The sequence below is a fragment of the Ursus maritimus genome, unplaced genomic scaffold (assembly GCF_017311325.1).
Source record: "Ursus maritimus isolate PB19 unplaced genomic scaffold, ASM1731132v1 scaffold_14, whole genome shotgun sequence".
NCBI classification, from domain to species: domain Eukaryota; kingdom Metazoa; phylum Chordata; class Mammalia; order Carnivora; family Ursidae; genus Ursus; species Ursus maritimus.
In genome coordinates this window covers 48235705-48260251 of record NW_024423786.1, presented here as the reverse complement: position 1 = coordinate 48260251, position 24547 = coordinate 48235705, and the positions used below count along the sequence as shown (strand labels likewise).

General features: G+C 50.5%; 1 protein-coding gene across 3 annotated transcripts in view; it reads right to left on the bottom strand.

Moving 5' to 3' along the window:
* CACNA1A (calcium voltage-gated channel subunit alpha1 A) overlaps positions 1-24547 on the bottom strand; it is a 214655-nt gene that overhangs the window by 101731 nt on the left and 88377 nt on the right. For all 3 annotated transcript variants that reach the window (XM_040629220.1, XM_040629218.1, XM_040629219.1), the window contains exons 4-6: positions 19914-20005; positions 17291-17443; positions 12712-12905 (exon numbers count right to left, since the gene is read on the bottom strand). In XM_040629220.1, coding sequence (XP_040485154.1) covers positions 12712-12905; positions 17291-17443; positions 19914-20005 — 439 coding nt within the window. The remainder of the gene's footprint in view (positions 1-12711; positions 12906-17290; positions 17444-19913; positions 20006-24547) is intronic.

The window sequence follows — 24547 nt, the reverse complement described above, 5'->3', positions numbered from 1 at the left end:
GTTCATAGTGGGGATCTTCATAATAGCCCCAAACTGGAAATGATCTGAATCCTCATCCACAAGAGAGAGGACACATAAATGGAATGTCATGCCATGAATGACTGCCACTTGTCCCATGAAACCTTACAGAGTTAGTGTCAAGCAAAGGAAGCCAGACAGAGAAGGACATATATGGAAGATTCCATTTATACAAAATACAAAAGCAGGCAAACCAGTCAACCGTGCCTGAGTCCTGATGGGGCACCCTTTGGGGAGAGGGCACAAGGAGGCTTCCTGGGCTGAGAAGGTTCTGTTTCCTGATCCGGGTGCTGGTCACATGGTTGTGTCTAGTTTGTGAAAATTCATCAAGCTCCTCCCTTAAGATCTGGGTGTTTTCTGTATGCTTATTTTACTTCACTTTTTAAACATTTTGGGGGTCAGCTTTACCTTAAAAAGGAAGAAAATTTTGACCCATGGTACAACGTGGATGAATGTCGACACTATGCTGAGTGAAATAAGCCAGTCACAAAAAGACAAATGCTGGGGGCACCTGGGTGGCTCAGTCAGTTAGGCATCTGCCTTTGGCTCAGGTCATGATCCCCGGGTCCTGGGATCAAGCCCCACATGGGGCTCTCTGCTCAGAGAGCCTGTTCCTCCCTCTCCCTCTGCCGCTCCCTCTCCTTGTGCTCTCTCGTGCACTCTCTCTCTCAAATAAATAAATAAATTCTTAAAAAGAAAAGACACATGTTGTATGATTCTATTTCTATGAGGTTCCCTACAGGAGTCACAGTCACAGAGACAGGAAGTAGACGGCGGGCACCAGGGGCTGGGGGAGGGGGCGGGGAGTCAGTGTTCGGTGGGGACACAGTCTATTTGCAAGACGTAATGAGTTCTGGAGATGCGTGGTGGGGACGGCTGCAAAACAATGAGAATGCACTTAATGCCACAGAACTGGACCCTTAAAAATGGTTTAAGATGGTGAAGTTTATGTCCTGTGTATTTTACCAACAACAAAAAAATGGAGAACAAGGCAAACCAACCAACAAAGTCAACGTTCATCATGGACACATGGACAAGCTCTGGGGACAATTAATATGTCAGGGCTCCTAGCTCATGTCCTTCTTCCAACAAACACCCGAAGTTCTGATGCTTTGCTTCTAGAACATTCTGAAAGAAAGAATGGAGTCAGCAGAACAGGGCTGGACAGAAGGCAAGACCGGCTTTGTGCTTTTCTTTTCCAGTGCTGCGGCAGCTGAGGCTTCTCATGCCTATTTCTTAGGCTAAATATAGTCCAGGGAGAGAAAGCCCGCACCAGCCAACACAAGAAAAAGTCTGGGCCATCTCAGGAAACAGGTTTGGGATGGGGACAGAGCGGCGGGTGGGGGGAGAGAGGCAGGATGGAACAGGGAGAAACAGCAGAGGCCCCTCAGAACTGAGGCAGCCCCTCAATCTCAGACTCTGCCCACACCCCAGCTCCCCAGCAGGCTTAGGACCCTCTGAGCCATGACATCCTGCCCAGCCTAGTAAGACACATTCAGCACCAGGCACTCAGCTGACCTGAGCTCAGTTAATCCTCTCACAGACCCCAAAAGAGGGTACACCATCCTTCCCATCTTCCTGGGATGGTAAAGAGAGGTAAAGTTCCACACCCTAAGTCCATTCTGGGTTGCAATAGGTCCCCTCAAAAGATGTGTTGGAAGTCATAACCCTGGAACCTGGGGATGTGACTTTACTTGGAAATAGGTCTCTGCAGCTGGCATCAAGTTAAGGTGAGGTCACGATGGGGGGCCCTCATCCAATATGAGACGTCCTTTTGAAGAAGAGGAAAACACCAGGTGGAGACAGGGACACGCAGGGGAGGGGATGGCTACGTGGCTACAGAGGCAGAGAACGGAGAGAAGCCAAGGAAAGCCAAGGGTCGACAGCCACCCGCAGAAGCCAGAAGGGGTGAGGAAGGATTCTACCGAGTCTCAGAGGGAGCACAGCCCTTCTGACATCTTAGTCTCTGACTTCTAGCCTCCCCGTGATGACAGCCACAGAAAATGAATATAGTCCCGGAGCTACTGAATGGCAGAGGTCCCCACCCCCCAATGCCCCTGTCACTCTGCCCCTGAGTAACTCTTCTCCAGCCACCTGGGCTCCTTTCAGCTCCTCAGGTGCACTAGGCATAGCCCCACCTCAGGACCTTTGCACCTGCTGCTCCCCTGCCTGGAAGGCTCTTCCCCCAGATTCCTACATGGCTCCTCCCTCACTCTCCTTCAGGTCTTTGCTCAAATGCCACCTTCTCCGGGAGGTCTTCTTTGATGGCCCTTCATTTCTAATCCCATTTCCTGCCCTTCATCCTCTCCACACTTTACATATTTCTCCTGTTCACTGTCCATCTCCCCAGCTGGAATGTCAGTTCCACAAGGGGCAAGGACGTTGTGGATTTCTTTTTTGGGGGGTCCGCTGCTGTATTCCCTAGCACAATGCCAGGCATGCAAGCAGTGTTCAATAAATGTTTGTAGAATGACTGAAGGAGAGGTGGGTCCAAGTTCCCCACGTAGCCCACATCCTCAGTTCCCAAGCTGTTCCCCCTCCCCCACCTCCCTTGTCTGCTTTCTTCCCTGGGACTGGGGGAGAACTTGTTCTCCTTCCAATCTGGTCCAACTTATTCAGTTCCATGCTCTAGAGCCAACAACTCATGGAGAAGAAATTGGAGGAGGGGTGGGTCCAACTTTTGATTAGGAGGTGGTCTTTCCCTGGGGCCTGCTTGGGAGCAAACTGGGAACTATGTCTCCCAAGAAGAACGGCTGGAACTGCCACGGCTATTCTGATAGCAGAGGATGTGCGGGGCCCAAACCTCCCCTCCTGGGTCCGACCTCCTTTGGCAGTTCAGGCAAAGGGCGGGTGTGTGCAGGAGGCTGGGCTCGAGGAAACGAAGGAGGATGGAAACTTGCTCACCTGTCATCATCAGTAATACTGAAAAGGACGGGCTCTTAAGAGTCCTGTCTTTTTCCCAAAGGCTCAAAGAGTTCCAGTGCTTGGAACACTATTTCTTATTAGTGCTGTCACTAAATATTTCTGGTGATGGGGTGGGATGGCTCGTCCCGGTCCCCTGTGGTTGGCTGAGGGCCACATGAGTGCTGGCCAATAAGGAGTGAGTGGAGACAGTTGTGCCACTTTGGAGCCCTGAACTGTCAGCGTGGGACCCTCGGGGCTTGCTATTTGGGACAGCAAGTGGCAATGTCCTAGCTGCTTTATTAGCTGGCTCCCAAGGGATGATGGTGACAGCCCCCTTCCCCCACTGCCAACCTACACTGGACGTGGCATGTGAACAAGAAAAGAGATTTGTTGTTAATGTCACAGAGACTTTGGGGGGTGTTTGTTACCGTGGTATCACACAGCTTTCCTGGCCGACACACCCGGATACCTCCTCGGTTTGCTCCTTCACCTCCTTCAGGTCTTTCTCGAATGCCACTTCCTCATCGACCCTTCTCTGGATCTCATGAGGCAGGTGGGGGGAAAAGAACATCTCTGGTATGTGCAATGGAGAAATCGGTACACCGAAAGGTAAAGTCCAAGATTACCATGCTCTCGTTTCTGTTCTCTGAGCCTCGGCCTGGAAGCCAGTGTCCCCTCGATCTTGGTGTGGTTGATTCCTCTCATCACTCAGCCTTCAGCTCCACGGTGCCCGGCTCAGAGAACCTTCCCAGCCCTCCTGACCCAAAGGGCTAGCCCTTCCCCCCAGCACTGCCAGACATCCATTCTCTTCCTGGCATTCTTCGTACTCTGAATCACCTTTTCAATTTATACATTTGTTTGTTTGTAAACTGTCTTTGTCCCTAAAACGTCACCTCCCCAGTGCCTAGAACGGCACCTGGCATACAGTAGGTGCTTACTAAGCATTGGTGACATGATGAATGCACATAATTCTGAGGTCCCTGGGGTGGGTTGTTTCAATAATACCAAGGACGGGGCACCTGGGTGGTTCATTTGGTTAAGAGTCCGACTCTGGATTTCGGCTCAGGTCACGATCTCAGGGACGGGAGGTGAAGATCCATGTCAGGCTCTATGCTCAGTGGGGAGTCTGCTTGAGATTCTCTTTCTGCCCCTTCTCCCCAAATAAATAAATAAATCTTAAAAAAAATAATACCATGGACAGGAGACTGTATTTATCTCAGGTCCAAATGATCAGGCTATTTCCCTGGGAACAAAGAGACAGGCAAGACAGCCACTGTCACGTTAGTAGAGCACTTTTGAGCCAACGAAATACCCCTTGATTCCCCCAATTTCCATACCCAGTGGATGGGGGAACCAGGCTGAGGAAGACAATGTGACTCGCCAGCTCGCACAGGGTGTGGACGGCACGGCTGGGGCTAGAACCATCCTTCTGGCTTGCCACAGAGCAATTTTTTTTCTACTTCACCTCTCGCTGCACTCACACAGTATTTTATATTTATAACGGTTGGCCCGTGAGAGCCTTAAAGGAGAGACTGATTCATCCCCGCACGGCCGGGGCCTCGTGTGGCGCCTGGTGCTTAGCAAGCGTTCGATAAATACTCATCAAACAAATTAATGGCTGAGTCCCAGTAAAATTCTTAAGTGCCTTCTGTTTTATGGTTTATTTTCCTCTAATTTTTTGAGCATGGTTCATTCAGAAAAAGTATAGAGGATGTTAAAAAAAAATGCTCAGCTCAGGAGAACACCCAATTCCCCAGCATACTGGATAAAAATGGTGTGGGTTTGACCGTGAAAGAGCCAAGGTCCCACAGTGGCCGTGACGGAGGTCGTATGTCCCTGTTTATACCCACTGTAGATCGTGCAATGCCTGTTAATTATTTTTTGAGTCCTCCTTTTCCTATTTGCTCTCAAAATTGTCCCGGTTTGGATGATAAATTATATAGCCTCTCTGCCTACGTAGTCCCATCAGCTCCTCTGGCCTCACTGGCTCCCTCATTTGCCCTCACCCACTGCCCACCAGCCACGTGAGCCAACTTGCTGCTCCTCACAAATGCCAGGAACGTTCCTGCCCCAGGGCCTTTGCACTGGCTACCCTGTCTGCCTGGGCCTCTCCCCTCTAACATACTTGCATGGTACCCCCCACCTCCTTCGGGGTTTATTAAAAGAACTGTAACCCCTCACTTTGATAATCCACAACCCATCTCCTGCTTAATTTTTCTCCTTAAGCTCTCTTACACGGGAGTCCTCAAAGTTCAGCCCATGGCCTAGCCACTTATGTTTGTAAATTACGGTTTTATTGGTACACAGCTATGCCCACTCCCTTATGTCTTTTTTCTGTGGCTGCTTTTGTGTTATGACAGCAGATTGAATAGTTGTGACAGAGACTGTATGGCCGCCAAGCCTAAGATATTTAACATACTCTCTGCCCTTTACACATCCATATATAATCTCTTAACTATGTTGTTGATCACCTGCTTCCTCCACTAAAATGTCAACTCCCCCCAAACAGAGATTTCTGTCTCTTCCGTTCACTGCATATTCTGGGTGCCTGGAAGAGCGCATGCACGTAGGAGGTGTTCAAGGAATGTTTGTTGAATGAATGCGCGATCCAAAGTCCCCCTGATTTCGATGCTTTGATATTGAATAAAAGAAGCATCTATGAATAAAAAAAGGGTTTAGGTCAAAGATCAGTTTCAAGCACGAGTAACCATTTGTCAAGGGACACACATTTATAATCATCCACCAGACACAGTCTCGCTGCTTTCCTAATTGACATTAACTGAAGGAGAGAAACAGTGAGACAAACACAGAGGAAAGCAGAGAGGTGGGGAGGGAGAGGGAGAAAGAGAAGACAGGAGGAGGAGACAGAGACAGACATGACGTAAGAGACACAAAGACAGAGGGGGAGAAGGAAGAGCAGGGGAGAGTCAAACAGAGGAGGGGGTGGGATGATTAGTTCCCAGTGCTGGGTTCGAATTCTGATGTTGCCACGTCGCCACGCTGGGCTATAGGGCCTTGGCAGGTTGCTTTATCCCTGTGGGCCTTGGGGTTCTCATCTGGAAGATGGGTCTAAAAATGCTTCTTGCACAAGTCTGTCTCATGGATTGATTGACAGTACAAGAAGATGTGTGGCAACCGGGAAATTCAGGGAATGGCAGCCAAAAATGAACTCAGGAAGACTTGGTCCTGCCAGGACTCCCCTGCTGCTCACCACCCCTGCCTCTCCACCTGCCCCCCCACCCCCCCGGTATCCACCAAGACAGGGCAGGTCCCTCACCCCCGTGCTGCTTCCAGGCTGCTTTGGCCCAGCACAGCCCCCCTTAGCTTCCCCATGCCACCACCACCACCAGGGGCGAAAAACCAAGTTTGGGGAACTCCACCCGGTGCCAGATGTTAACTAAACTCACTGCACAATATACGTCTGTCAAATCTTACCCTGTACAGCCCAAACTTGTATCTCAATAACACGAAAACCCAAAAGAATCCCTGCAGTCTCTGAAGAAGGCTCTTCCGCTCCTAATCCACCTTTTCCGCCCCAGACCTTAAAGAGAGTTTTACGAAATTACTCCTTTACAAATTGAACTGCTCTCTTGGGCACCTGGGTGGCTCAATTGGTTAAGTGGCTGACTTCAGCTCAGGTCATGATCTCGGGGTCCTGGGATCGAGCCCCACATTGAGCTCCGTGCTCAGTGGGGAGCCTGCTTCTCTCTCTCCCTCTGCCCCTCCCCCCACTCACATTCTCTCTCTCTCTCTCAAATCAATAAATGAAATCTTAAAAAAAAAAAAAAAGGAACTGCTCTCGCTCCCTCTCTCCCTCCCCTCCCCCATACCTCTTTCCCGGGGTTTGGTTCAGGGCACCTGGTCCCACCACTCCCCGGCTGCCAACCTCAGGCCATGCTCTCAACCTCTGACTCTTATTTGTAAAATGGGGGATAGTAATCTTTCCCCCTTGGCTTATTTATAAACCAAACTCCTGACTTTATTTGAATTTCATCAGTTTTCCTATTAATGTCCCCTTTCTGTTCCAGGACCCCACATCACACCCAGTTGTCTTAGCTCCTTTGGCTCCTCTGGTCTGTGATAGTTTCTCAGCCTTCCCTTGTATAGATCCTGACCTTGACAGTCTGGGACAGGACCGGCAGAAGGCCTTCCAATCTGGGTTTGTCTGATGTTCTGCTTGTGATTACACAGGGGTTGCGAGTCTTGGGGAAGGAAAGCAGAGGTGAGGTCCCCTGCCCATCACATCTTTGCCAAGGGTCACACGATTACACATTCACTGGGGGAGGTGGGCGGCCAAACTTGGTCGCTTGCTTAAGGTGGTGTCGGCTAGGTTTCCCCACTGTAAAATGACGTCATCTCCCCCTTCCCTACCCTCCTCTTTGGAAGGGAGTCACTAAGTCTAGCCCACCCTCCAATGCGGAGACAGCTCTGCTTCTGAAGGGGGAGTGTCTGCATATATTAAATGGAATTCTTCCATAAGGAAGATTTCTCTTTTCTTCACTTACTTTATTTAACCGTAAAACAACAAGAACGACCATTGATTATTGCTATGTCAATCAAGCCTTTGGTGTGGACTCTCTCTGGACAGGTGACGTAGATGAGGACAGCCAGCACACCGTGGACACACTCGGAAAATAATCCCCCCCCCCCCGTTTCCTGGTGTCATAACGCCCCAAAAGCTCTCGTTTTTTCCTCTTAAATCTATAACAAGACAAGTCTAAATACTTTTTTCCTGATTGTAAAAGGAAATTGTGTTCACAGTAGAAAAATTGACAATACAGAGGAGTTCGGGAAGATAAAGATTCCTGGACCCCACGACCTAGAGGCCATCTTGGTACAATGTCTTCCAGTCTTTCTTTCCCTAACGTGTATTTCCAAATGCACACACTTGAGATCAGAAGGTGTTACAGGCTGAAGCGGATCGCGGCCCCTGCGTTCATATGTGGAAGCCCTCACCCCCAGCGTGATGGTATTAGGAGGTGGGGCCTCTGGGAGGTGGTCAGGGTTAGATGGGGTCACGAGGCTGGGGCCCCCACAATGAGGTAAGTGTCCTTATAGGAAGAGACACCGGAGAGCTAGCCGTCTCTCTCCCCACCGTGTGAGGAGGAAGCAAGAAGGCGGCCCTCCGCCAGCCAGGCGGAGAGCCCTCACCGTGCTGACACCCTGGTTCCAGCCTCTAGAACCGTGAGAAATGAGTTTCTGTTATTGGAGCGCCCCCTGGATGCTATTTTGTAATGGCAGCCAGAGCTAAGACAGAAGGTTTACCTCACCTAAAAAAAAAAATCAATTCTCATCATTATACAGTGAGCATTTCCCCGCACCCGTAAATATTCTCCCAACAGATGCTTTTTAATGACGACGTAATATTCCCTCATAAGAAGGGACCATAAGGTACTGAACCAGTTGCTTCCACTTTTGTTCTATTTTTACAAATAATGCTGAGACGCACATCCTGATATAAACCTTTGACAGCACTGCTGATTAGTTGAGGTTAGGCTTTTTCCAGAAGGCACTTTATTTAACCAGGAAGCCAAGCAGAAAAGAAAAGGAACAAATTAAGATTGGGAAAACCTGGAAGGGGACTGAACATGCCGTCTAGGTGGGCTGCTGCTGTTCCCTCTGCCAAAAATGCTCTCCCACAAACATCTGCCTGGCGTTCTCCTTCTCTGTGGAAATGCCACTTCCTCTGAGGAGCCCTCCCTGATTGCCTGACCTAGACTAGCCTCGCCTTCCTCTTGTGCTGTTTTCTCGTCACAGGGCAGGTCACCACGCCCCCTGTTACGCATTTGCTTACTGTCTACGTCCCACTGTAGGAGCGATGTATTATTTATCATGTTTATTGCTGTGTCCATCTCCCCTGAGTGGGGATTTTTGTCTGTCTTCTTCATGGCGGGTCCCGTCCCCTGCCCCCGCCCCTCCTGCCACCCATCACCTGCCCATTTCCCAGCACGCAGTAGTTTCTCAACAGTGACTGAATACACGAATAGATTTCAATGATGTTGAGAAAAGAAACAAGATGTTGGGATCAAAAAGCACTGCCCACCCAGGCAGGCGGCACCCATCTGGCTTCTGAGCCCATGGATTCTAAGACGCTTGGAGCTGGTGTGTCTGGCCTCTCTCCCCATGGGTCTCACCTGCCAGGGGCCAGTGAGGCCATGCCCATGGGCCTTGGCTCTAGCACAGATACAGAGGACAAAGATTCCGGACCCTGTGGCCGGATGGATGGAGGGGGCAGGGCTGGCAGAGGGCAGAACACAGGAGCAGGGCCCAGAGGCTTGGAAAAGCAACAGCTCTGCCCGCAGCAGCAGAAGCTCAAAGACAGTCACCTTCGCCCCTGCCTTTGGCAAGGAGAGCATCTAGTGCTTGTAGTGTGTGTGTGTGTGTGTGTGAATTTGAGAAGCCCCAGACAAGGGTTCAGGTCCAGTCGTTTATTTGGGAGGTGTTACGGATTGAATTATATTCCCTCCTCCGCACCCCCCCCCCCAAGCTATGCTTTAACGCCCAGGACCTCAGAATGTGACCTTATTTGAAAATCAGGTCATTGCCGAGGTCATGAGTTAAGACGAGATGGTGCTGAGTAGCGTGGGCCTTAATCCAACACGACTGGTGTCTTTACAAGAAGATAACCCTGTGAAGACGGGATGTGCAAGTGGACGGCAGAGAACGTGTAAGCCAGGGAACGCCAAGGATTATTGGCAGCCACTAGAAGCTGGAAGAGGCCAAGAAGGTTCCTCCCCTAGGGCCTTCGGAGGAAGCCTGGCCCTGCCAGTGCCTCGACAGGGCACTTCTGGCACCCAGACTGCAAGCCAACGAACGTCTGTTGTGTTAGTCACCCCTCTGTGGTACTTAATTACTGCTCGAGGTTCACATCAGGCCCAGATCACTGCTGGGGTTTCTACCTGCAGGAGGACGGTGGAATGTAAGTACATGGAAAGTTCTAGAAGGCTACTCAGAGTTAGTAGTAGCTACCAGTGGGGTGAGTGTAGGGAATAAAGGGGGACCCCACAGCCCACTCTACTCCCTCAGGTGCTGTAGGAGTTTTTAGGATGAAAAATTCGTATGTATTTCCGAGAGGCGTGCCTACCAGGGTAGAGAATTCGGCCTGCACAGAGCTCGCTGAGGGTCACGCACTGTTGTAAACACTTCACATGTACCCACTCAATCCTCCTGCCCTGTGAGGTAGGACCGTGCTTCTGCTCATACTGCACAAGTGGAAACGAGACACAGAGGGGCCAAGTGACTTGCCCAAGGTTGCACAGCAAGGAAGTTGGTGGAGTCAGAAGGGGGACCTAGGCAGTCCGGTGTCTGACTCTGTGCTCTCACCACTTCCCCTGAGCTTGTTTCCCCCAAGACAGCTCAGCTCTAAGCTTCCAGGACAAATATCTCTTCCAACAATGGTGCATGTGACTAGAGAGTCTTCTGGAAATTTGTGGTCCTGCTCATGCTTCCTCTCCCACCACTAAGAACATCCTCAGTGTCTTCCTCTGAAACTCTGGACACTTTCTCTGGACATCCAACTCCATGACACAACCCTTTCCCATGTTCACAATTTTCTTAGCTTCTGCTCCTTAGTCCCATTCTCTCCTTCCCGGCCCCCAGCTCTGTTTCACTCCCAGGAGGGCTCATTTTCCCCGGCAGCCTCCTCTCACACCACCTTGCAAAGCAAAAACCTAGAATCCATAAAAATTCCCAAGCAAGCTTTTGCCAACTGGGTGTAAGCTTTTGTCCAAGCTGTTTGCAAGTGAGGCCCCAGAGAGTCTGTTTCTAGAGATGTTATGCTGATAAGGTCTTCATACAAATTAGAACACCATGTCTCCTTCCTACATTCTTTACAGTTGTCAAAAAACTGTAATAATGGTGGACATCTATGTAGTCTACAATACGAATTACACTCCAGAGATGTGGTGGCTTGTGCAGTGCGTGACATGCACAACTGTCCATGGCACTTTTGCAGTCCACTTCCAGGCTGTATTTTCAACCCCACCCTAAAATGAGCTACTGATCAAAAGGATAGGTTTCTGCAACTCTCCCTCCACCCCCACACGGGGAACCTTCCTTAAGAAACCTAAACTGCCACCAGGAGGAGAGCTCAGCAACCCCGCATGCAGGAAGAAGGCTGGTTATTGCTTCCTCAGCAGGCCAAGCCCTGACTCATATGGGCAGAACCTTAACTGGCAATTTCAGCACTTAGGCAGGCAGAGAGGATACCTCCGTGAGTCAACGGAGGTATGTGTGTGGAGCAGCCCCAGGGGATGCTCGTGAGGTCACTACACCTGCGGCGTCCTGTGTTTGATCCTGAGTCCCTGACTCCACTCATCTCCAGCTGTCGATGGGTGACTGGCTTGGGGGCCTCTCACATGCACAGGTGGGTGAGGAAGGTGTGCTATGTTTAGCACAGAGAAAGCTTGCCCAAGGTTGCACGGCAAGGAAGCTGGTGGAGTCGGGATGGGGATCCAGACATCAAAATATCTATCAAAATTATAAATACACTTCAGCTGTTGACCCAGCGATCCCACTTCTGGGAATGGACACCACCAATCCCAGCTACATCTGCACAAGGATGAAAGACATAAATGCAGCAGTGCTCGTGGCAGCTCCGATTCAATGTCAGAGGATGGGGAACCATCCAAGCATCTGTCTCTGGGGAACTGACAATGGAGTGCTACGCAGCCGTACAAAAGAACGAGGATGTGCTCCATGTCCTGCCACGGAAAGATCTCCAGGATATGTTGTTATGTGCCCCCAAGAAATCACCGAATACAACGACAGGTATAGAATGGTACGCTTTGGGGTAAGAAAGAGAGAGGAGGATATAGATTTGATTACACTTACAGTTGCATAAACACTGAGAGCATCCAGCAAGGAGGTGAAGGGTTTGCACATGGTGGGGGGATAGGAAACAGGACGCAAGTGGGGCAGGTGGACCTGTCCCTAACGTTTTCAAGATCTCAGACAAGAGTACCGACGGAGGCCCACATACTCTGTGTAAATATTTAAAAGCTACTAAATAAAATATGCTGTATGCTTCTCCTTGTAAACATACCTTCATAAGCACTGGGAAGGTCAGGGTGGAATTTAGAACCTAGACGTCTGCACTGGATCACGATGTGAGCAAAGCCAGCCCTGCCCCGGACCACGCATAGCCTGCCTTCAGAACCCCCACGCATGGCTCTGTCCAGCCCGGGACAGGGGGCTGCATGCACACATGCATGGGCACTCCTGCTTGCATGTCTAAGCTCCAGCACATTTGTGCCAACAGATGCTCCTAGGACACGTGGCACAGCCGGAGAACAGACCCACAGAAGAATCTCATGCAAGTTCCCGGAATCTGGGCTTGGGCAGAAAATTCCAGAATCCCAGATAATTCGACAGCGATCTAGAAAGTGGAGTAGATGGTGCCAGCTTCTGGTAGACATGTCCCCTGAGCCCCATGGCCTCCTTACCCTACAGGGAGGGAGCATGGCTGGCAGAGGGCCAGTGAGGGTCCCAGCACAGAGCCCCTTTGTATAGATCCCAGGATATTACTCTTTTATCCATGTGGGCTTTTGAAGCACACAACTTTACATATTAAAAAATCTAAAATTATATTCAAACACTTGCACAGTGAAAAGTGATTCAGCATCTGTGTGTCCTCTAGATTTCCATGTCCCGAAGAACCTCCTCTACTTAAAGTTCTGATGACTCGCATCTCCTTCCCCCTGCACATTGCCCCCCGCCCCACCTCGCCAGCTCAGAGTCACTCCAATGCAGCCTATGACATCAGCTGATCCAGGAACCTGCATCACTTACGTTGTAGAGGAGGTCAGTCCACCCTTCCATGGTGATGCACTGGAAAACCGTCAGCACTGCAAACAGGATGTTGTCGAACTGAGTGATCCCATTGTTGGGCCCTTCCCAGTAGGGCTGACATTTGGTCCCATTGGGGCAGGTGCGGGCGGGTTCCTCTGTCCCACATGGAGCCGGAGACTCACCCTGAATGTCATCTATGAAAGGGAAGGGGAGAAAAGTCAGGGGAAGGGGCTAGGAAAACCAACTCTGAGAAATAGGGGCTGTAAAGATTCAATAATGTTGGGAAAAAATGACTATTGGAATGAATTTATCAGTCTTTTTTTTTTTTTAAGTTTGGCTTTGTTGATCTATTCACTGTTTCGTTTTATTACTTTCTTCTCCAAGCTTTATTACTTTTCCTGTGTATTTCCTCAACTTTTGAGATGGATTCATGTTCTTTTCGGGCTATAAATTGCCCTCTGTGTGCAGCTTTAGCTGCATCTCACAACATCTGTCATGCATTATTATCATTATTGCTCAAGCAAAATATTTGGCAATTTCCATTATTTCTCCTTTGACCCATGGATAACCAAGATGCATTTATTAAAAAAAAAAAACTTGCCAGATATTTACAAAAATAGAATAGTATAGGGGGTGCCTGGGTGGCTCAGTCGGTTGAGTGTCTGACCCTTGATTTCAACTCAGGTCATGATCTCAGTGTTGTGGGATCAAGCCCCGTGTCAGGCTCTCTGCTCATCGTGGAGTCTACTTGTCCCTCTCCCTCTGCTTCTCCCTCGCCACCCCTCAAATAAATAAAATCTTAAAAAAATAGAATAGTATAACGAATTCCCATGTACCTGTCACCAATTTCAACGCTTATCAACTCAGAGTGAATCTTGTTTCATCTTTACCCCCTCCCCACACTTCGCCTTGCACTAGAATATTTTTAAAGCAAATCTCAGATACCCTATCACGTCATCCACAAATAAGAAGCATGCCTCTTCATTTCCAAACACTTTCTGAGTTATCCCTTTGTTACCAATTTCCAGCTTAATTACACTGTGGTCAGAGGATATGTTTTGTGTCATTTGGTCCTTTAAGATCTGTTGAAATGTGCTTTATGTTCCCTAATACAGACGGTTTTGGTGATGATGCCATGCACATCGTGAGGCGGTTGGGTGCAGTGTTCTCCAGACTTCCATTAGGACAAATATGTGAATTGTGTGATGCTGTTCTTCCATAGCCTGGTTTTTCTTTCTTTCTTTCTTTCTTTCTTTCTTTCTTTCTTTCTTTCTTTCTTTCTTTCTTTCTTTCTTTCTTTTTTTCTCTTCCCCTCTTCTCTCCCCTTTTCCCTCCCTCCCTTATTCTCTTTTCTTTTCTTTTGTTTTTTCTTTTCTTTCCTCCCTCCTTCCTTCCTTTCTTTTTTTTTGGGATGTACTGGGTTCAGGGAGCTGTTCTGGGGGCGAGGGAGGCCAGTACACACAGTACTTACCCTTAGGCACAGGAGCTAAGATTTCCCCCCAAACAGCAAGAGGCAGATTGCAAAAATGCCACAAGGAAAGAGACACATGCCAACAGATGTCCCTTTTGCTGGTAACCAAAGACAGCTCCCTGGTGAAGCTGAGCTGGAAGCCAGAGGTGGGGTCTGAATTCCAAGGTGTTAATGGAGACACCCCGGGAACACATGGAATCAGGGGGGCACAGAATGACCCCAGGGTGTCCCCAGCTGGACCAGAGTAGTGGATATGAGAGGACCCTATTCAGTGAGTCACACTTTTGAAGGTTTTCAGAGAGCAACACTGTCCACCAAGAAAACAAACAGCCAAGTGTGCAAACTCACGCTCTTCACAAAACAAAAATATCTATCCATGTATGTGCTATGGGCCCACATTCCCAACCCCCACTCGGCACGCCGCAGAGGGAAAGAAACCAGCACGGACAGCGTGAACGTTACTGGCCTTTGAAGCTTCAGTTAAATAGAAACTGTAGGTCATGCAAAGTGACACCCGCCACTCTCAGAAGTGACACCCACTGCTCAAGAAACCACAACCACATCGGCCCCTGGTTTAAGTGGCCGGAAGTGCCTTCCTCATTCACGCTGCATTTGGTACAGGGGGCTGTTATTTAACAAATACAGGTCGGAGGGCAAAATCTTTTAAACATAAGGCTCAGAGCAGGGCGAAGAAAATGCACAGGCTCCTATGAGAAATGAGAACCACTGTTTGTTGGGAAGGTCACCTCTGTCCAGAACCTTCTCCGTCTCCACCCTGCGGCCAAGTCTGGCTCGGTTCCCAGCCGCCCAGCGGCCCCCCGCATGAGCCGGTGAACACTGGTCCATCCTTTTTCTCAGGGCTACAAGAGTTCCCCAATGTTTGTCCTTATTTGGTGGGGAGATGAAAACACTCGTCGGCTTTCATTGCTACAAACCCGTTGCAGCCGAGGAATCTTGTCTCCTCCAACGATTCTGGAGGCTCTTGGAAAGCAGAACGCCTTCCACTTCACCTTTGCATTTCTCGGAGTGTTTGGCACGGTTCTGGGCACGCAGGACCCGGGGTGCCGAGGATAAAGGAACGCAGCTGAAAACCTGTCTCTCCTTAGCAGTTTGGCCCAGTGGTTCTCTTGATTTCAATCCCCCCTCAACCCTCCGCCCCCCCAGCACGAAACACTCTGAGGGCTGCTTCTAGAAAAGCAACCGTCCAGAGAGTCTGAGGAATTTGGTTATAAATATATTTTAAAATTAACCTGCTGCCTGGGTGTCTGTATATATCTGTCTCTTACTCACACGCCTTATATTTTTAATCGCGAGCTTTTCAGTCATCCTCCTAAAATGAGGCTTCCTAACCCCCCAGCTGCTCCCCCCACATCTGCCCCCTCACAACCCCACTCAGACCCAAGCCAGTTGTGTGTCTGCTTGGCTAGAAAGACAAAGAAAAACCCCAAAAAACCCCAACCTCAACAAAACCCCAAAACCTAGGCTCCAGGAGTCCTGGTTTCTCTGCTCTTGGCTGACTTTTCCGAGGGGCCCTGCCCTGTATCTCTCCCTCCTGCATTTCCGCCCGGGTGACGAGGCCAGGTGCAGAAATAGCTCTGCCTCAATTAACACCTTCTTCATCGGGGAAAGAAATAATTAGGACATCCCATATTGAGCAAACTTCACAAGCCCAGGAGAGAAGGAGTCAGGAGGAGCAAGAGAAAAGGAGGAAGAAAAAGGACATCTTGAATAAACGTCCCTACTGAGTTTTCCTTCCCTCTGGAGCGGTCTGGGGCCAGGGCCCCACCACTTGGGGGTCACCAGGAGGAGACGGTGGGTGGGGAGCCACTTCCGGACAGAATCTTCTTCCCAGCGAGACAGGCCCGAAGCCCCTTTCATTTCTCACAGGGGTTCCCCTTCAGCTTTACCATGCACTCTGCCCATCCCTGGAATTCATGGTTCCCTTGTCCCAGGACTAGCGCTGCCAGCCCGCCCGTCTGCACCAAGATGGCCGGTGGTCCCAATACTGACATACAGACTTCTCTCCTTATCCGGTTCCATTTGGTTCTTGTGCTTCAGAGAGCAAATGAGCTTGGAGAGCAGCAGATTTAGCGGAAAATGTATCTGGAAGCTACCGGGTACCCCGAGTGTGTGGATAATGGGGGACACAGCCCTGCCCCACTGCTGATTCAGAGCTGAGACCCACAGGTGAGCCTCCTGTCTTCCTGGCTTTTCTCTGCCTGTCCTGCAACCCATTTCTTGACCCAACCATGGAGGGGTTGCTGCTGGATCAGGACCCTGCTTGTGCTAGGTTCTGACTGTTGGTGTCACGCCTCCCAGCTGGGGTGTCTTCAAGGCACATTCTGGAAGAGGCCAGGAGGACCACCCTCTCTATGCCTTTTCTCCAGGTTATGGGGATTGCCCCCCACAGAGCAGTCAGAACTCTTCCTCCCTGACCAGGCTGCCCCTTTTCTTCCTGCTTGAGAACACAGTATGCACTGTGGTCCCCGCAAGGTTACAAGGCGGAAGCTGATGGCACTCTGTCTATAACCTGCTGTTTGCCTGGCCCCACACACTCCCACCTCAAAACACCTTTCATGCCTGCTCCAGCCCAGGGTGCAGGTCAGCCAGCCGCGCCGGGGCATTAATGCCCACCCAGGGACAGTCCTTGTCAGTATCGGACAGAGTTTGGTGGATAACACCCCGGCTCCCTTGCCCCCTGGCTGGGATGGCTCAGAGGCGTGCGTCCGATGCTATAGGGACTGAACCCCAGCTGCCCACAATGGTAGCCTGCTTGATACCACTACACCCCTTTCCTAGATGTCTTCCTGCCCTGTCTCATGTCCCCGCTCCCCTGCTGGCACTTTCTGGGATCAGTCCCAAATAAACCACATACCCCTGGGACAGCTTCCGGGGGACCCCAATGCAAGGCCCTAGAACAACCAAGACCCCAAGGGCTATCTCACCCCCAGCATTGCCTGCAGCACTTTGGAAGGAAGTTCTCTCAGCTGCCAGGAGAAAGAAGCAAAGCCCTGCATATCCCCTCCAGGAGCTTGTCCCCAAGGGAGGAAGGTTTTTGGGGAAAAAAAAAAAAACAAAAAAACACCACATCATGCTGCTTGGACCTACCTGTCCCCTCTTCAAAGCAGGTGGTATGAAATTTTCCCATATAAAATTCTAACCCTATGATTGCAAAAATAAGGATTGCAAAAAATAGGAGGAGGCCAATCTGCAGCAGGGGGATCATTGCCTTCATGATCGACTTCAGGACGACTTGTAAACCTGAGAAGACACAGAGAGAGCCCCACGGCTCTGTGAGCAAGCACCCCAAACCCTAGGGACCCAAAATACACGCGAGGCTGGGGGTGGGGCAGTGACAAGGGACCACAAAGGCTGGTCGTCATAAAACGGGAACAAGCCCTCCTAATATTTGAAGGCACTTTTTATTTTCAAATATTTTAAAGTATTTGACATACACTGTCATTTGATGACGTTTAAGGCAAGAAAGGGGTGGAAATCGATTGCTTTCTGAGCCATATTCCTGGGTGTTGGGAAGCTTTTACCCAGAGCGGGGCGCCTTTTCCTAATGTTTCCCACCAAGAGGGGGCGTCTTTTCCTAATTCATGCACAGGCAGCAGCTAGGCTAGACGCACCTCCCTCTGCACGGGGAAAGCAGTCACTGTCCCAGTTCCAGTCCTGAGAAGCCAGGTATATTTCATTGGTTGCTAGCACAACCCCATGAAGTGGGCACCCGTGTAAAACTATCCCCATTTTGCAGAGGTGGGAAGCAAGTCCGCGAGAGGGGATGCATCCAAGGGCATTAGAAATAACAGAGCGGGGACTTACACCCAGGTCTGAGTGATGTCAGATCATATGTTTGTGGCCACTGTGCTATCAGGAAAGTCTATGGTTAAAATTCGGGTTCAAACAAGGAGCCTGAGGCCTTGCTTCCTGATTAGAAGAGCTTTTCATGGCTCACGATGGGCCCTCCCGATGGGTGGAAGCCACAGGGACCCGCGATGTAAGGGTGATGTTAATGGAGGTGGTGTGGCAGGGTGGTTAAGGCTCTGGACACGGGATGCGGTGCGTGCCCGGGCTGGGTACCCTCCGCCTCGGCCCAGCCCCCTTCCCGCTGCTGCGGGTGGCAGCTGCTCCCAGCTTCCAGCTGCCCCTCCTCTTTATACAACTGCCCGTGGTCATCGAGAGCTGCCTTACCTGAGCAGACATCGTCTTCTCGCCATCCCCCACCCCCCGCCCCCAGCAAGTGACCAGAGAAGAACGAAAGGCCATCAGTGTCTCTGCCTCAGGTTGGAGGAGAACTCTGGTGCTACTCACACTCCAGAGCTCCCCATGGGATCAGGCCAAGACCGCATCCTCGCTCAGCATCTTTCCCATCCCATCCTGCTGCCCTCATTCCCTCTCTCCTGACGGCGCTCCCCAGACAGAGCAGGGCCAGCTGAGCACCTAGCTAAGTCTGCCTCCAGGGGACCCGACCTAGTCATCTACTTACTAGCGACGTGACCTTCAGCAAGTCAGGTCACCATTCTGAACCGTGGTCTCTTCATCTGTAAATGGGGACTGGAATAGCACCTCCCTCTCAGGGTTAAATGACAGAGCACATATCTGGCCACGTACCGTCAGAGGTGGCGACATTCTTGCTGGTATTAGCTTGGGGATGACCCTTAATGCAATGCAGGCAGCTCCTGGAATCCTACAGACACCTAGGCAGAAGTGCCCTCTTCCTACAAAAAGACCCTGCTGGTGGTCGTCTGGGAGATCTTACTCTTTAAACCCAGATGGCAATGAACCTGACAACCGAAGCCAACGCGATGTAAAATGGAACCGATAACAGCACCTACCTCACAGGCTCGTTGTGAGGACAAATGCATTTTTTAAATGGTAAATACTTAGAACAGTGCCTGGCATAGAGTACGTGCTTTTAAAATCCGTAGTAGTAGTACTAACTGAGACAGTGGGACAGAAGGAGGTCAGCCCTGTTTCGTTCTGGTTTTTGGCAGCCGAACCTCCGTCTGACCCTGAAGATGGCAGCTGCGCCCAAAGGGTGGGGCAGAAGGACCGCTGGAGGGGGAGAAAGCAAGCAGGCGGGACGAGTATGGGCTCTGAAGCTCATCACTGTCAAGCTGTCAGAGCTCAGGGGCAGAATTTAACCTGTCCGAGCCTCAGCCTTTTCATCCGGAAAATGGGTTCATTGGGCGATTGGGAGGACACACTAAGACAATGCACGTAGAGTTCTCTCTACAGTGTCCGGTATGCAGCAGGCGCTCAGTAGATGGTCACAGTCACTGCCACCAGTGTTACTGGCCAGGTTCGGGGTCACGATTGCTAACTCCTAGTCCTGCCGTTCTCAGCCACATGACCCTGCTCAAACTATTCAGCCGCTCCAAGCCTCAGTTTCCACATCTGTAAAATGGAGATATCAGCACTCTCTCCCACCTTCACAGAGTCGTGAGTACTGACTGAGATGTAGCAGCCTGGCTCCCGATAGACAGCAGGTGCCCAAGAAACCGGTGCTGTGCTTACAGGTGGGGCTCCTGGCTTGCTTTCAGAAGCTCGTAGAGACCTGCTGCCAGGTTCCTGGGGGTCCCTTGGGAGCTTCCCCCCCAAGAGAAGGCTGCCCTAGCACAAGCTGGGAAGCACTCAGGGGCCGCTTCTGAGATGCTCTGCAGAGGGGAAACTGAGGACTCCCGGCACCCCTGCGCAGACCCCTGGCCAGGGTCGGAAACTCACGCACTTGGGATTCCAGACACCAGCTTGAGCGGCCTCAGCACTCGAACTGCCCTCAGCGTCCGTAGGTCAAACTCCGTCCCAACTGTCGCCAAGATGCTGGAAGAAAGAAGCCAGAGTGGAAAACAGAGGGTGGGTTTCAGGGTCAGACGGGAGTGGGATTTGATGTCATTTATCGGCTAGGTGACCACAGGTGGGTGACTTTACACTGCTGGCCTCAGTTTCATCCCCCGTGCTAACCGTACCTGCCTTACAGGAAAAAAGGTGATTTACAAGGACCCCAACAAGGTGTATGGTTGATGGTGGTAATAAACACTGGATTGAGAGGAATAGAAGATTCCTGTTGCACATGGTCGGGGTGACGTTCAACATATTTCACAACGCACAATCGGACAATCGGACTGAATCGTGGGGAAGCCCAGGGGTCCCGGGGAGGGGCCAGGGAGAATGGCAGACCCTTTGGGGTTTGGCGCTCTTTACCAACTGGCAGGAAAGTGGTTCAGTATTAGGAGCCCAGCCTGCGTGGGGTTCAAATCCCGGCTCTGCCATTTCCCAGCTGGGTGACCTTGGACAAGCCAGCACACCTCTCTGTGCCTGTTTCCCCTTTTGTTGAACAGGGATAACAACAGTACTGACAACGCCTCAGAAGGGTCTGGGGATTAAATGGACTGAGAACATGTGCTGCGGTCAGCGTGGTGCCCGGCACACAGGAAGTGGGCTAAGCTACTCGGAAATTAATGAAAAGAAAAAAAAAAACCCACAGAAAACCAAACCAAACAATGAGTGTGGCTCTGCTGGTGTGGACTGGCTTGGTGCAGCTGAGGGAGTGCGAGGAGGCCAGTGTGGCTGGAGCCAAGCCAGCCAGGGTGACAGAGGGAGGAGGTGAGGGCAGGGTGGTGACGGGCAGATCGTGCAGGGCTCCGTGGGCTACGGTGCAGACTCTGGTGCTTTCTCTGAGTGACGTGGGAACCACGGAGGGTTCTGAGCACTGGAGGGATAGGACGTGACCTGTATTACAAGAAGGCCCCCTGTGGGACAAGGCCAGAAGTTGGGAGATGGCGGGGGGGAGGGGGCACCGCACTTCCAGGTGAACCCTGGTGGGTCTGCACCGGGCTGTGCTGGACACAGTGGTAGCACTGAGATGAACTTGACCCCGCCCTCAGGTGACCAACCTCATGAGTGGGTGAGGTTCAGCGTGAGTCCCTGTGGCCCCAGGCTGCAGGAGAATGAGGAGGACCTGAATACAGACAGGAGGGCTGGGGACACATCACCATGGAGCCCAAGGACGAGGAGGCAGCACAGCCCCAAATCTCAGATCCAGAGTTAAATCGTGGTCCTGCATTTTCTCATCTTGTGGCCTTTGTCCTAACCTGTTCAAGCCTCAGAAATGCAGATAATCCGACCTCCCCCTGGCCCAGTGCAGTCCTAACCGGCACCCTAAGATGTACTACTTTTCATCCCACACCCTGGAAGGATGAGAAGGAATTAGGAGGGGATGGCACAGGGTGGGGGTGGGGAAGGCTTCTGTGGCCAAGAAAACCCCACAGAGACAGAAGCTTCGTTCAGGATATTGGTGGGGAGAAATGGGTGGGCTGGTGTTGGAGGCTGTGAACTGGAGGCTGAGGAGGTGGGTCTTATCCTGTGGACGGTGGGAGTCATGTAAGGTTTCGGAGCAGGGGAGGGATCTGATTAGGGTTGGCGTGGTGAAGACAAGGCTGACAGCTGACAGGACAGATGGGCAGTGATGGAGGCAGAGCGAGGAGGGAGCGGTGAGAGCAGGCCAGCGTAATGAGGGCTGGAACTAGGACAAAGGCAGTGGGAGTACAAAGGAGGCCCCAATTTAAATATAGCTGCCATTGATTGCTGGGCATCAGGGAGCTTGCCTGGGCTCATCAAATCCTCCCTGCATCCCAGCAGTCGGCAGGATGAGTCCCATTTTCCAGAGGAAACCAGAGCCCAGAGAAGTTACTAATGCATGGAGGTCCACACCACGGAGCAAGAACTCAAAGCCAGGACGCCAGGACTCCAGAACCCCAGTTCTCCACCTCACATGGCTCGTTGGATCGGGTGGGGGCTGTGTTGGGAAAGACGGAATCGAAGAATGGCTTCCCAGTTCTGAATGAGACACTAAGCAACGGCCGTTCATTTACTCAACGATGGTTTACTGAGCATCTACTACAGGTGCTCGAGGACACTGCCACGCACAAGAAGCCAATGGGAAAACACATGATATTTCAGATGGTGGGAAGTGCTGTGGAGAACAATATGGCAGCCACCAGGGCTCCCCATGGAGACACTGAGTGTGATGGGATGGGAGCGAGAGGACTCAAAGATGCCTGCAGGGTTTTGGCCTGAGCTACCTAAAAGATGGAGTCGCTGTAAATTGAGATAGGAAAGGGGTAGGTTTGGAGGAAGATCAGACTGGGTTGTGGATATGTTGAGTTTGAGATGCCAGTTTTCTGTAACTCCCTTGTTAAAACCTTCCATCAGGCTTAGAATATAGCCAAACTCTACCATGCCCACAAGACCTTGTATGACTTGACTCCCACTGACTGCCCTGTCCCACCACACTCTGGCCACTCTGACCTTCTGTTCCTCCAACAGGAAAAGCTCCTTCCCACCATGGGAATGTTCTATTGGTCATTTCTTCTACTGCAAATGCCCGTCCCCTCAACTCTCTCCCTCTTTGCCTTGCTGGCCCTCTTCAAATCCTTCAGAGCTCACATTTTGCCTTCTCAGAAAGGATCTCCCTGGTCCCTCTAGGTAAGGAGATCCTTCACTCTCCAGAATACTGCTTATTAAGCTGTATTTATTATTTACCTCTTCTGCTAGAATGTGAGCACCACAAAGACAAAGATCTCTCTCTCTCTCTCTCTTTTTTTTTCTTTTTTTTTGGTAGTACCTGTAGCACCTTTTATGGCCTAGCAGGTACTCAATAAAAATCTGGTAAGTGAGAAAAGAGTGGTGCAAAACAGGGTTATGGTAGACCAGATATCCTAGGATAGATAGGTCAAGTGAAAAAAGCCAAGAGCCCCAGTGGGATGTTGGGGAAGGGCAACATTTTAAGAGACAAGGTGTTGAGGAAGGAGTTTGGTCAAAGAGAGGAAATCGAGGAGATGGGAGAAGACCTGGCAGAGAGGGTCATCCCTGGGGGTCAAGTTCAAAAGTGTTTTGAGAAAGGCGAGGCCATGGTCTCCAGAGCAGCCCATGGATGAGTCAGGTGCAAAGGATGGGCAGCATCAGGTCATAGGGGAATCTTGCCGTGGCTGACTGCTGGAGAGAACAAGAGAAGATGAAGCAGAAACAAGAGCCTGGATATGAAAAAGGAGGATTTTCAGGGTGGGAGACACTAAATATGCTTACGTGTCCAGAGAGAGAAGTCGATAATGTATCCCCTGGCCTTTCGAGCTCGGCTGCCCGATATGGTAACCACTAGCCACGCACAGCTATTTAAATATACCCTTAATTTAATTTAAGTTAAATCAGACGTTTAGTTCCTCAGTTGCATTAGTTGCACTTACACGTAGCTGTTTAAATATATAATTAAATTAAATTAAATTAGACATTCAGTCCCTCAGTTGCATTAGACGTATTTCAAGGGCTCCATAGCCACATGTGGACAGCTGATTTCCATCATAGAGAGAATTTCCACTGGATGGCACTGCTTTTTCATATCCACCCCACCAGGGCAGGAATTGTCATCTGTTTTGTTCACAGCTGTATCCCTAGTACCTAAAACGGTGCCTGGCATACAGTAGGTGCTCAATAAGTGCTTGTTGAATAAATAAAAAGGAAGTGAAACGTAAGAAAGCCTAGCGATAACTAATAGAGTATATTCTAGAAGAGATGGAAGGGTGGGTAGAAGACAGAACTTGCCTTAAACTAGGAAAAGAATCATGGAAGACACTGATGGTTGTTTATCCAATAGCCAATCCTACCCCCTCCCTTGCCAGTGGAGTCCGTCTTCCATCAAAGAGTCAGAAAACACCCAATAGTCTCTTTTCCCAAGGATTTCTTTTGATGGGAGCACTGGTCACATGACCCAGTCACGTGCCTCACAGGCCCTGAGGGAAAGCCTACTGGGGGCTTTTGGGGAAGAGTTTCCCTCCCCCGAGAAGAGTAACATGGCAGGAGACAACCCCTCCTCTTCTTTGGCCCGACACTTTTGTAGACATTTTGGAAGAAGGCGGCCATCTTGGGACCATGACTTTCCTTGGTTACCAGGAAAGTCCTAGAGATGACAGAGTGGAAAGATGGGAGGGATTCCTTGGGGACATCGCAAGCTGGGGAGCCAACCCTGCAACCAACCACCCAGCCTCCAGACTTCTTGTAATGTGGATAACAAACATCCTTTCTAGTGGATAAGAACCAGGCAGCTTAGATTCAAACCCCTGCTCCTCCCATCACTAGCGGTGTGACCTTGGGCAAGTCACTCAACTTTTCTGTTCCTCAGGTTCCTGAATGTAAAATGGTGATGACAATTATGCTTATCCTCATAGGTGGAGGGGTTTATGCAAGATGCTTGGAACTGCGCTCGGAATTTAGTAAGTCCTCCATAAATGTCTGCTTTTTTCTTCACCATCATCATTTTTATTCTTCTTGTGTTACTTGTGGCTAAGTGAAACCAGAACCCACTGATAA